General features: G+C 46.2%; 1 protein-coding gene across 1 annotated transcript in view; it reads right to left on the reverse strand.

Annotated features, from left to right (window-relative positions):
• PDLIM4 (PDZ and LIM domain 4) overlaps nt 1-14,059 on the reverse strand; it is a 44,557-nt gene that overhangs the window by 24,125 nt on the left and 6,373 nt on the right. The window contains exon 2 of the mRNA XM_036391952.2: nt 7,124-7,275. Coding sequence (XP_036247845.1) covers nt 7,124-7,275 — 152 coding nt within the window. The remainder of the gene's footprint in view (nt 1-7,123; nt 7,276-14,059) is intronic.

The raw sequence follows: 14,059 nt of genomic DNA on the forward strand, positions 1-14,059 counted from the left end.
ACCTACCAAATGCAGGGACTCCCACTGACTTGAACACTTCGGATCCAGCCCCTGAGGATTTCAGCTTTTTTCCCTCACTACTGCCATTACAGCTTTTTCAACAGGGAGCGATTACTCTCATAGCTAGGTATCTTGTTCTGATAATTTATCTTTACTGTCATTATTTGATTTAAGGCTGGAGCAATTCACTTATAAATTGTTTTTTCCAACTGGGACAAAGTCCCAGGAACATCAACATTCCTAGCAACCCCCACTTGCTGTTTGCCATGATCTGGTGCTGTGTACATTGCTTCCACATTGAAAATCAATCAAATCTAGAGGCCCAGAACAATGGAAATGCCTAATTACATTGGCAGGGATCACCATTATTATTTCTGTGCTTTCCTCTGCACTGAGCTAGCCTGAGGAGAGCTCATAGTGCCCCAAGGAGGGTCCATGCTGACTTCCCCCTCTCAGCTCTGGAGCCCACATGCCAAACACAGCTTAAAGCATCCCCAAAGACTTCAACCTGGCAGTAAATAGGAACACAGCTTCAGCAAGTGATTCTGATTGCAGAAGATAAGAGCAATAGCAGTAAATTCATTCTGTGTGAAGGTATGGCATTCAGTCACCAGCACTGCCAGCACTCCCAGTTCTCCACACCCCTGAGATCACACTGTCTGAGCAGAAAGCAGATAAACCTGTGCTTTCCAAAAGTCATCATGGGTATGTTTACACTTAATGACAGACATGGACAGACTCCAGTTTACATGGAGAAGCCCATGCATGGTTAATGCTTTAATGATTAAACTCAAGGTTTCACTATCAGTTCTGCAGAGTGACAAGAAGTTCTTGGTATAACTGAGACCAATTCTGACAGCTCCCAGCAACAATGTGAACAAAGTAGGCTCACATCAGCCCCAGCTTCCACCTGAATTACACTGAAACAAGCTGATACAGCACAGTCTGGGCTCCACTTGGCACTCTGAAAGGCAAAGCTAAGGTGAATGGGAGAACCACCAGCCTCACCAAAAAGAAAGTCAAACTGTAAGTTTAATGAGCATTTATGCTTACACAGGGAGACCCCCCTCTTTTCCCTGGGAACAGCAAAATACCATGTAATCTGAAATAATCCAAAACAATTAAGAGATTACTCTGCCTGGTAGAACAATGCTACAGGCAGCTCCTGCAGGAGGAGCTGATGCTTGGAGCTCACACCCCAACCCCAGCTGCCAGGAGCATCCCATGCCCACATCCCCAGCAGGACCAGCAGCAGGGGGGGTCCCCTGTACCCCCAGAACAAGCCCCAGAGCAGTGGGGACTTGGGGGCCAGCAGAGACCCCCCCCAGGAGCAGGTTCACCCTACCAACAGTCAGAGCTTTGTGTTTAGGCAACAGCAAAATCCCAACACATTTCTCATACGTCACAGGCAACAGATCAGGCATCACTCAAATGTTCCGAGTTGTTTAAGTTACAGCTCAAGGACAGGAAAAGTGTTCTCAGATGTGCTATAAGGGATTAAAGGCAGTTATGTGGAAATCATTACCCTGCACTTACACCACTCTGCTCTTTTAATGGCATCCAGGACAATCCCAAGAAAAATAACTTGACCTAGGTTAGTGCAAGGCCTTCCACACAGGGCTTCATAGGAAATGGACCCATAAACGGGACATCACTAAAAAAAAATCAAAGTTGCAGACACCTTTTATTCCACCATTTACGTTCTAAAAGTCTCAGTCATTCTCAAAAGATTACTTGCATATGCTCACATATTTTACCAGAATGTTTTTTCACCTGGTAGTGATCTGCAAGTCTCACTCTCAAGTTTGTCAAGCTGCTTTTAAGTTGCAAGAATTCCTGTGTCTTACCAAATTTCTTATTTCTCCATCCCCTAAAAACTAACATTTATCACTTGGGGAAGTGCCAACCTGGATCCAGGTCACTGCTGTCACCACACAGCTGCAAACCACCAGAATGATCACATTGCTATTTTCACCCCCTTTCTTTGGGGGGTGACTCCAGGGTCCTGCCCATCTCCTGATTGCTCTTCACCTCCCACTGTGGCACACCACTGTGCTCACAGCTGATTGTTATCACTGATACGGCCACCAGCCTTCTAGAAGCTGAGCTCAGTCTAGAAGCAGCTACAGCTGATGCTTCAAACTTCCCAGGCTTGTGAATTTCACCCCAAAAACTGTGGGGTGTTGGATCCATCCTCTGCAGAGCAGCTGAGCAGCACAGGAGCTGAGCTCCTCTGAGCACCCCAAAGGACACAGCCCCTTCAGACATTGTGAAGAAGCTGCAGGATTTCTCCTCCTTCATTCCTCTCAGCTGAAACCATTGTGTATTGCTCTGGAAAGCTGCCGGGTTTCCTCTCTAATAGTCTTCAAGGAGCTCCAGAGGGGAAGCTGTGATTCACTTTTTCAGTTGTACTTTTACTGGAAACTTGAGAACATACATTGTCATCCTTCCCATCTTCCAGCAGCTTGCCTGTGCTGCTTACAGCTAACAGACCCCAATAAAATCCCAAGGAACTGGGGGAGATGGGAGGAACATCAACTACGTGAGGTTCCAGGTCCTTTTGGGGCTACATGTCCAGCAGATTCATTACTGGGTTTTCTTACACAGAAACTTTCAGAGAAACTCTCTCTCTCTTTACATAGAGCAGGAAAAGACAGAGAATTTTCTCAGTCAATTCTCCAAGCAGACTCAGCAGTGGCATACACACCAAACCAAGGGGGAAGAAACTGCTTCCAGGACTTAGTTTAGATACAAAGAATCAAAGCTGAACCTTTGAGGATTTATTCTTTGACACCACAGCCAGGAAATAAATTCAACTCAACCACCCTGGGGTTCTTGGCTGCACCTGGGGCCAAGCAGATGCTCCCAGTTGTCCAGCACCCACCTGGCCCTGTGCACAACAGCCCCAGGGCTGTCGCCAAAACAAAGGGCTGGAATTGGATTGGACTGGAAATCATTAAAGTGTGAAAGCTGAAAAAGCCTCTCAGACCATCAAGCCCCATTCCTACCTGAGCATTGCCAAGCCCACCACTAAACCATGTCCCCAAGTGCCACATCCACAAGTCTTAAATCCCTCCAGAGATATGAGGTCCCTGGGCTTGAATACTCTTTCAGCAAAGAAATTTTCCCTAACAGCCAATTGAAACCTCCCCTGGCACAACACACTTCTTGCCTCTTAAGGAATTTGTTGTGTAACTTGGAAGCAACTTCAGAGTGAGTAAAAAGAACAAGTTTTATACCAGGTGTTTGTGAGTAATAGTTCATGGGGCTGCTCAACACCCCGGATCTTTCTCCAACCAGCTGCCACGTAAGGCCTGGCACTAAGGCAGGCAAAGTACAGCTTGTGCTACCTTGGCTTGAGATAGCTGGGTAGATGATGATGGAACAGCTGCCTAATTTATCACCAGAGCAGCCTGAACCATCCTGCTGAATCTTAATCAGCACCATCACTGCCTTCCCCACAGCCTCACTAAGCCCATGTGAACTCCTGGCCTCCCATTCTGGAGCCATTAACCACAGCCTGAACATCCAGCCCTTGTTCCAGGAGTGCCCAGACCAAGTAATTCCTCACATCTTACATCAGTGCCCACATAGGCATCAGTTACATAAATCAACTCCCTTCATAAACCAATGAGGATTTTCAACCACTTTGTTTCAGAACAGTAAGGCCACTGTGCTGCTTTGCCTTTCACTGCCCAAAGACAGACTTGTACATTTTGGGGAAAAGCAGGATCCAAAAGATCCAGGGACAAAATACCCACTAGCTTCAGGGAGGTCAGGGGTCGGGCCAAGAAAGGAGGCAGAAAATTGAGGGTATGAAGAAGGAAGTAAAACCCCCTCAAGAAATTTGTCATTGATAAAAGATATTTCCTTTTGTCAAAGAGATTTGAAAAAGGGAAATATCTGCTAGTCCAGCCTGAGACTAGAGGCAGCTTCACAGACATCAACACTGACTGTGGGCTCCAGGGGCACAGAAGAGCCATGGAGGCCCAATATGCTTAAAAACCTGTGACATCTCCTTGCCAGCAGTTTTCCCAATGTGGGCACAGGGCCAGTTTCTTCAGGAAAGCTGCAGCCCAAGCCTTCATCCTCCCTGGCAGATGACAAAAGGTTCACAAAAAGCTGTGGAGCTCGCCCTGGCCCTCTGGCACAGATGGGCAGGTCTGGACAGTGCTGCCAAGGGTTTCCTGGCAGTCTGTGTCAGCAGGAACAGCAATGCCATGAGGTCTCCCATCCCACACCCAAGGTACTTTCAAGCAGTGATTTCAGCAAAACACAGCTCCAACCCCATTTTATGGCTGCCTTTGTGATGCATGATACTTGGTCTTGGTCAGGCCACTCAGTAACTCCCCTTTCTTGTTTTCCCCACAGTCTGACTTTCCTACTGAAGTTCCCAGTCTAAGGGCATTTACTGACCAGAGACTGAAAACAAAACCCATCTTGTTCTCTAGCTCAGTAACACATAATGTCAAGGGTTGGTGGAGAAAGGGCATGGAATGAAGCAGTCCAAAGGGCACCAGGGGGATGGAAGCACTGCACAGCTCCCTGCCCTCCCCTTCACTCATTCCTGGCTGGAGGAAGCCTGCTTTGACAAAACAGTTCCTCACTAAAGACATGCAACAAACAGGCTTCTTATTTCAAATATATTTCAGACAAACACATTTAAAAATAAATCTTTTGTGTTGGCTTGCAAACTGTATTTTGTTGAAGGCAGTGTACAGAGAAGATGTTGCTTGAAGAGCAACTTCTGCCCAAAGGAAAAGATATTAACCCACACCACCACAGGCAGGGCTTTCTTGAAGCTCAGCCTCAGAGCAGGGTCCAGGGTGTTGATCCACAGCTGTGACAAACAGCAGGGGTTGGACATGCAGACAAACCAACAAATCCCCTCATTATTACCCCAGGACATGGCTCCCTGGGCAGAAACAGGTCACCCCACATTCTAGGAGGCAGATCCTGGAGCAGGGATCCACTCACACCTAGGAGGGAATGCCAGATGTGCTTCCAGCAATGACTAACAGCTGGGCAACAGGATCCAACAGGTCACTTGGGAGACTGGAGAGAAATCTAAGAATGAAGTCACTGTGCACCCACTTTGGGCCAAACTAAAAACAGACCTAATAGCTCATCACTGGAGCTGCTGTCCCTACTGCAGAAAAAACAAACTACTCAGTTTTTCCTGTCAAGAGAAATGCCACTCTTATGGTGATCTCTGGGCAAAGCCAAGGTGAGTTCTGCCCTTGGAGAAGCCACCAAGCAGTGTGATCGCCAAGAGGAGCCACGCCAAACTGAACAGCTTCTCACTTCACCATCTGTTCCTACTTTGCAGAGCCTGTGAGACACAAAAGTCTTTAAAATCTGTGTTTATGAAGACTTTAAGGCCTGACAAAACCATTGCAATCCTACTGCTTAGCAAAGACCAACCATGTCATCCACAAACCCTGCATCATTGAAAGGCTGTGGGCCACCAGCAGCAACATCTCTGTTAGAAAATTCACCTCTTCTGGACACACCACAAGGTCTCACTGCTAAAAATATCCACATCTTGCTAGGTACAGTTGGGAAAAACATCCTGAAGCCACAGACGCTCCACACAGCACCTTGCAGATCACCCTGAGGTCATGAATGAGCATGGAAAGGAAACCAAGCAGGCAGATCATTCCTAACCCCAGCAAGGCACACACCAACACTGCTGTGAGACCTCTGTGACCACAGCCTCTGCCCTGTGCAGGAATCACCACCTAGGAGAGGAGATGCACCTGCACAGAGATATTCAAGGGTCCAATCTGAGCCAAGAAACAAGCATCAGCTGATATCAGGGGCTAAAATGTAAAGGTGGGAATTCAGTCCATCAATTCACACAGCAGAAACCCTCATCCATGAGAATGAACACTGCCATGCTGCAGGTGAAAGCTGCTTTCAGCAAAATGTGGTTCTAACTCCCAGTGAAGTTGCTCTGCTGCCAGACCACGCCAGCAGCTGGTGGCTCACCAAAACCTCCTGTTCTGGATTTTCACCTCTTCCAAGGAGAGCTCCAGTAGCCTGCAGGCAGTCAGGAAGGGAATCCTGGTCTTGCCCTGGGCACAGGTTCTCTTGGGGGTAGAAAATCACCTGGTCTCCCTAAAACTGCTCCAGGTGGAAAGCAGAATAACTGCCCTCCTTGGCTATGGGAAACTCCACCTGTGTGAAGTGGTTTTGCTTGCTTTTCTTATTTTCCTTGTAATACTGAAGCCACATCATCTGTACACCATGGGCTGAGCTCAGGGGACTTTGCTTTAGCCAGACAGCTCAGAGATGCCTTTCGAGGAACCATGAGGAATCACTGAGGGTTTGCTCCATTTATGGTAGTGCTCCTTCCCCACTGCCCAGGCATCCAGTCAGAACTACATGGTTTTCCAAGAAAAGTATAAACAGTAAATGATAGCTCTTTATATCAGGAAATGCCTCTTTAATCTGAAGTGGAAAACTATATTCACTTATTTTAACTTATGCCACATACTATTAGCCATTTGTGAACCTTATAAGGAGTGCTCATTTTGCTTGGGTAATTTGTGATTTTGCTAAAAATTAATTCCAATAGAAATCCAAAAAAAGACCAAGAAAACGAAACCAACCAACCAAAAAAAAAACCCCACAACACACACACACAAAACATCCCAACTAAAAAAAAAATACAAACCCAATACCAAACTCATGCCTTCATTTTGCTTTGAAATACCCTAAAAAGCAAATATGGCAGGACCTTTAAATGTTTTTTTTATTGAACAGATGCTTAAAATGATGAGTGGATGTTAATGAAGTGGAAGGGTTTGTCCAAAGGACATTTTGATTCCCACGCTACTCTTGCTTGAGTTGACACAACCACAAAGACTCAACTCAGGCCACAGCCTGGAAAAGCTTTACAAGATACAAATAATAATCCACATATAAAAATGAACTGAACCCACTTTTTCTACCAGTGAACCATTAAAAATAATTTTGATTTACTGTTTTTGAAAACACAGGACAATTACCCAGGCCATGGGGATGCTCCAAGAACCCAGCCTGAGAGCACATCTGCTCCAGGGCCAGCCAAAAGCCCTCTGAGCAAAAGTGACACAAGAGCACATCAGAGAGAACCAACCTGTTCACAGAGAGAAGCAGCTGGTCCACACATGCTTTGATCTTGTTTTGAGCTTCTAGATGTGTCATGTTGTCCGTGTTCTCTCCGTTAATTGCCAGAATAATGTCTCCTGGGCACAGGTCTGCCATGGCTGCTTTACTGCCAGGGTTAATCTGGGGAGGAAAAAAAAGGGTTACTTAAAAGAAAGCTGGGGTTTTTTTTAAAAAAAGAAGTCCAGTTTCTTGGAGCAAGATGCAGGTAAACGGAAGAGTTATTCCTGGAGAATGTATTTTCTCTTCACCAACAGCACCTACCTGGGGATGGATGCCAGAGCTCTCAGGTGAGCCCCAGGTCTCCAAGGGCCATCCCTACAACAGCACTCTTTGAAATATGGAATTTCAGTCAACTCCAGCCACTGTGTGACCAGGTCCCCTCTTCACATTTGTCTCTTGCTTGAAATAAATGTAATACACTCTTTCCAGAGAGATGCTTCACACTCCTTTGGCTTGCAGACCTTTCATGATGCTGCAGGAGTCTGTCCCTAAACAGCACATGAAACCCTCCTCTGGTTAACCACCATCCCCCTGACTGGGAGAGAGGTCACTTTTGACATCACTTCTTCTGGACTGACATCAAATGATGTCTCTTTCTAGCCCTGCATGGTCACCAGCCCCAGAGGGATTTAGCAGATATGGCACTTGGGAACATGGTTTAGTGGTAGCCTTGGCAGTGGTGAGGTAACAGCTGAAATTGAGGATCTTTAAGATGATTTCCATCCTAAACAATTCCATGGTTTTATTCTATAAATATCACACAGCTCTTTAAGCCTCCACGATTCTTTCCTTCTGGTTTTGTCAGAGTGCCAGAACCTCATAAAACCTCTAACTTCTTTCCTGAGGAACTAATGACAGGTCCAGGTACAGTTTGTGGTCAGCAACAAGATCAATCCTATAGCCCATAAAAGAGGTTCTTGAGAAATTACCATTTCATTTACATCATCCTAAATGTGGTTTTAATTTTACAGTAATATAGAATGACGCAAGGCGTATTCAGAACAGGTAAACATGTCTGGTTAAACTCTATGTTTCCCTCTAATTTCCTCTTCAGTTTATTCACAGCATCTGCTAACCAAACATATTTTATCAACCGAGGAGTTACAGCAAGCCTGACTTTTGGCTATTCATGTGTCACTGCACTACAGCAAGCTGGTGCTTTGGTTCTGTTTACTCTTGATTTACACAGATGGAATTCCCTGTCTTAGATGGTGGGTCTCTGCCCCACCCTCCTTGAGAAATCCAGACAACAGGAGCACTGCTGTACCCACCATCTCCCCTTGGCTTACAGCAGTGCATGACAGCAACCAGGCAGACCAGGTGTAGTTTTTCAGACAGTAAGACCAAGTGGGGCAGTTCCCCAGTGCCCAGAAGCCCCCCAGCCACAGCTCATCATTAAACAGGTGGGGTTTTTTTAGAAAGGGGGCACACACATGCACATCCCAGCCTCATCTTGATTTCATACAATCCTGCAATGGCTTGTAGGATTAAAGATCACCTTAATGACCATCTTGTTCCAACACAGTAGCACATTCCACCCAGGTTGCTTCAAGCCACAACCAACCTGGCCTTCAACACTTCCAGGGACAATTTGTGCTGTTTTTGTAGGGAATTAGAAGAGGATTTAGTCTTACCACAACAGCCCCTGTGGATTGCAGTAGAGCTATCCCTGGTGAGAAGCAGAGAGCCCCAGTGTAACACTGCACTGCTGCACTGCTCCCTGCAGGACCACAGCTCCTGGCAACGCTGAAACACAAACCTGAAGGTGTTTGACAAGCTCCAAACCACTTCTGACAGTTAAGCAGAACTGGCAGCCCAAGTTACAGCTTTTGTTGCATTGTCAGAGTAAATCAGTATTTGCCATTTGCCCTTCAATAGTTTCAGCTGGGTTGTTTGGCTCCAACAAACCTGCCCCGACCAACTGCTCAGGGGCTGCCCTGTGACTCAGCTCAGAGCAAACAACAGGAGATGGCTCTCAGCTCCAAAACACATTAGCCCTGACACATTTCAAGCCAGGACAGGATTATTTTTCCCCTAGCATTGTTAGGGGTTTTTTTGACCCCTGTATCCATTCATGGGGCATTAGGGTCCTTTTACAGCCACAGAAGCTGCCAGACTCGTCAGGAAGTCAACCTAAAGCTCAACCAGCAACTCCAAGGAAGCACCTCCATGCTCTTGTCTGCTGTTATCTGCTTCCCTCAGTGTTCATCCCACAGCCCTGGCTGCCAGCAGGCTTTTAGATTAACAGACCTTCAGCTTGACCCAGGACAGCTGTATTTTGTTCTTGTCTATTCAGTGCTGTCTAGATGTCTGATGGATTTTTTCCCCTGTACTCATCTTAACCATGCTGTAGCTTCCTTGAAGAATAAGCTGTTCACAAATGAGACTTTTAGCTGTTTCCTAATTTAAGCTTCTGCATTATTTCAAATTATTTTGGCAGTATTTTCATATTAGCATTTTATGCTAGTTGTGGAGATGACCAAGGGCTTGAAATGGAGCTGCACTCCAAGAATTCATTTGAGATACAGCATCGGTGTCTAAACAGCTTGGGAATCATTACTGTAATGTCTGTCAGGCCCAAAGTTTGTATTTTAGTGAATAATATTTAAAATACCGTAGACTAAGTTCTCCTGACCCACAGCTGTGCAAAGCCACTGACAGCAAACACTCCACAGAAAGTCTGACAAGTCTGGTTATGGGTCAGTGCTGTGCCTGAACCCAAGTGCAGGGGTTCTGCCTGCTTTGGACATGGCTTAGTGCTGCGTTAACAGCTGGACTTGATGGTCTTAAAAATCTTGTCCCACGAAGGACTCTGTGATTGTATGACATTGGAGCCTGGCAGTGCACAGAGGTGTTGGGATAGAGCTTGGATCAGAGGCACTCACTTGTGCCTCTCTCCAGAGAGCCCTCGGGTCTGCCCTGAGCCAGAACCACAGTGTGTGTGACTTCAAGGAAGCACACACGAATCTGAGAGTAATCAGACAGGTTATGAAGTTAAAAACACTGCAAAGAAAACCTGCATCAAGTCACTGCAGCCCTGTGTCCTTGAAAGGACAACATAAATCCAAAGCCACCTAAAGCAGACTTGGGGTGAAGTTGCCCAACACAGACGTGCCAGTCCTGCAGAAAGGGGAGAGGACCATCCCTCTGTATCTTCCTGCTCCAGAAGTACTATCCAACCCCTGCCTGTGTGCCATCCCTGGTGCTCAGCAGGTTCTGAGGCACAGCCTGGGATGCAAGCCAGAAGAGCTGAATGTTTTATAGAATCACAGAATGGTTTGGGTTGGAAGGGACCCTAAAGATCATCTTACTCCAACCCCCTGCCATGGGCAGGGACACCTTCCACCAGACCAGGCTGCTCCAAGCCCCATCCCACCTGGTGTTGAACACTTCCAGGGATGGAGCAGCCACAGCTTCTCTGGGCAACCTATGCCAATACCTCACCATGCTCACAGAAATAATTTCTTCCTCCTATCTAATCTAAAGCTTTCTTACTTCAGCTTAAGGCCAATTCCCCCAAGTTTTCTGCGAGTGACTCAAAGCAACTCAGAGGAACAGGTCCAGTGCAGTGACCTGTCACCAGGGACCATGGCAGGGCTGGGGTGAGCTCTTCATGAGATGCTTAAGCAGATCCCAGTGCTACCCACCACCAAAGCACTGCTACATTTTCAGCAGGAAGGAGCCAAGCATGAAATACATGCAGAAGCAGTTCATGTGCTGGGGAGGTCACTGGCACTGGGGCTTCCCCAGCTCCTTTTATGCCCAAAGAAGCTCTGGTGTGTTCTCAGCCATGCACGGCACAGCACGGCTGCTGCTCTGAGAACGCAGAGTGCACGCCTGCCAGCTTCACTGCTCTCCCAAAATTAAATCAAGAACAACCCTCTGAGTTTAACCCCTCCACAAAAACAAGCAGCTGCTTCCTCGCTTCTCTCTCTCAGAAAATGAAGATGCTTCAGAAAGCTTATAAAGAGAAAAGACTAAAAGAAACAAACCATTTGCCCAGCAATGCTGTGGTAGAGCAGAGCACAAGGGGGTATTTGCAGAGCACTTGCCCCAGGTAAGCAGCTCCAGGCTCTCCAGGTCCCAGAGAGCAGCCCCTCCTTGCAGAGCATGCCTGTGGAGGGTGTGTCCTGCAGGGATTTGTTCCCCTAGGGAGCCAGAATGTACTTTTCCCCCCTTTTCTAATAAAAATATTATTCTTCCTAATCCCCTCGGGATATGTATCATTTGTGACATCTTTCCACATAGCATTGTGTTTCAAAAAATACCAGAGGTCCAATATCGGTGCCTGTTTCAACCCCCTCTATTGTTCCAGTAAGAAAAAGACAAATTTAAAGAAAGAGCTCCCAGTGGACAGCTCTTCTTTCACTGCCCTCTGCCTCTTCAGTCACCACAGAAGGTTCAGTGACAGCACTGCAAGCATCACCTCCACACCATGCCTTTTGCCAAATCATCCACCAGGGAACTATCTCACTTTAAAAAATTGGTTGTGTTTATTAAGTTTTTTCAACCATATTCCCTACTGCTTTTTTCCAGGATTATCATCCACCTCTGCTCTAAGGCAATTACCCTCCAGCAGCCCCTTCCCCAGCCAAGTGCATACTCTGATGCTATGAAACAGACTGGGATAGTCCCAAAGCCAGCAGCAACTCTCTTATCTGGCCACTGGAACATCACTAGGATTTACTGAGTGCTGGCATCTGACAATGACAGGCCATTAAAATAAAGTACACTGGGGCAACTGCCTTGTGCTTAACCTAAATTGGTTGGTGTTGGAGCTGTGCAGTCTAATTTAGTAAGCAAGAATAATCTTGCACCAAGAGAAGTTTGCTCTTGAAACACAGTGTTCTACCATCTGCCCTGGAGCTTGGCCACAGAAGGGAGCCAGAGCTGGGAGGGTGAAATGCCCATGCCTGCACCCCTGTTCTCACAGGGATGGGAGCCCTGCCCACCACAAGGATGACTCTACTCAGAAACAGCTTTGCTCAAGCCAACTTCAGAACTGGGCAAACACCACAAGCTGAACCAATCAATAGTTTAGTAAAAGGTTAATTTGTAATATTAACTTAATCCCTTTTTATTTCTACTCTTTTCCCCAGAAACCTGCATCTAAGGTCACCTGTGTCAAGACTGAAGGATGAGGGATGCAGCTCCTCACTGCCTGCAAGGCCTCAGCACAGCCATGGGAAAGATCAGGTTAGTCTTTATTCTCACAGAAATTTTTTATCCAAATCTACAAAAGGTGCCTATTCAGGCCATTCCCACCTACATAATGAAGGCAGCTTTATCTCTGCCACATCTTCACTTTTTATTAAAAGTGTACTCTAATGCATCCCATCAGTGAACAAAGCCAGGATTTAATGGGTTAAAAGGTGCAATCTCAAACAAGCCTACACAGACCACACCACTCTTCTCTTAAATCAGTGGTAGTTTGTTGTAGGCAAGGCTGGGGGAATTTTCTGTTCTGCAACTGTGATCAAAAGGACACAATTAAAGTCTTTGAGAGACTTTCAAGACAGTGTGACAAAATTCTCAGCTTTTAAACAAAGCCTGTCTGTTCCATGCTATGGGGTAGGGAATGATCTTACATAGCTACATCTTTTAAAACAAGATGAATCAAGAGTCAAATAATTAACTAATGAAAATAAATTCCCTAAACCCTTTAAACATTCTTTCCAGGGATTCTCTTCAGCTTTTCAAAGCATCCTGCCTTGAATTCCTTGCCAATTCATTTGCATTTTTCTAGTTGCTTATATAAAGTCTGATGTATCAAGACATTATTTAGATAAGCTCACAGCCCAGTACATGAAGAACATTGTTCATGGAATCTGAATTCATTTAACTACTGAAGAAAACAAGCTTAAAACAATAGAAGGGAAAGAATCAGAGTACAAATATTATAAAAGGCAAGACAGTCAAAAATCCTTTAGAATCCAAGTACTAATGGATCCAAATCCAAATTTAGAAACAGTTCCATAGAGTAGATCCTAACCCAGCCCAAAGAATGAGGGCTCTGTACAAAGAAGAGGCTGAGAATCAGTGAAACTGGACCTGTGTTCTAGAGCAACCAGCCACTAACCCATGTGCAGACCTTAAAACATGGATTGAGAAAAACAAGGAAGGGATCCACCAGGATCACCTGGTGTATCTTGTCAACAGCTCACTTGCTCAGCCCAAGGGCACACAGCTCTGGGAGCATGCCCCATGGTCACAGCCACCAGGAGCCCCTTACTCCCTCCTCCAAAGACAAGTTAAAGATTTTACTGCACAGAACAGCCCCACTCAGCAATACAGCTGCTACTACACTTAAATCTGCTCTGTGTTTACTTTGCCTTGTTAGGGAGCAAAGGCCAGGGAGGGAGAGCTGCCCTGGGGACACCAGTGAGCCCCTGGTGTGAGTGTGCTTGGAGCATCACCCCAGTCCCTCAGGTACCACACCTCTGCACAGACCAGCCTGAGCAGCATCACAGAAAGTGTTTATGGCCAGAAGAGCTTCATCTCCTTCAGGGATTTAGAACCCAGCTCTCCAGTGAGGTTTTCCCCCTCAGACACCCCTCAACAAGCAGCAGGGCTTCTCAAGCCCTTCTCAGGAGCAAGCATTAAGCACTGTGCAGAAGATAGAGGAATTGCTTAGAGTTTGCCTTCCAAATCATCTGCCTGTTGGCCAGAAAGGCAGGCTGACACTTTCCTTCCCATGCAAAGGAAAGTGTACAGAGTGATCTCCAAAGAGGAAAAAATTCTTCAACATAAAAAGTTTAATCCAGTTGGTGAGCATACCTGAAGTTTCATTCTTGCAGCACACTCAGGTGTTAATCACAGAGTGCAGGGATTTGTGCCTTTGCTAAACAGCTGCTTTAATGGTGAATGTCAAGTATTTTGCAGGGTTTGGTCTTTTGGACCAGAA

This window comes from Molothrus ater, chromosome 15 (assembly GCF_012460135.2).
Source record: "Molothrus ater isolate BHLD 08-10-18 breed brown headed cowbird chromosome 15, BPBGC_Mater_1.1, whole genome shotgun sequence".
Lineage (NCBI taxonomy): Eukaryota > Metazoa > Chordata > Aves > Passeriformes > Icteridae > Molothrus > Molothrus ater.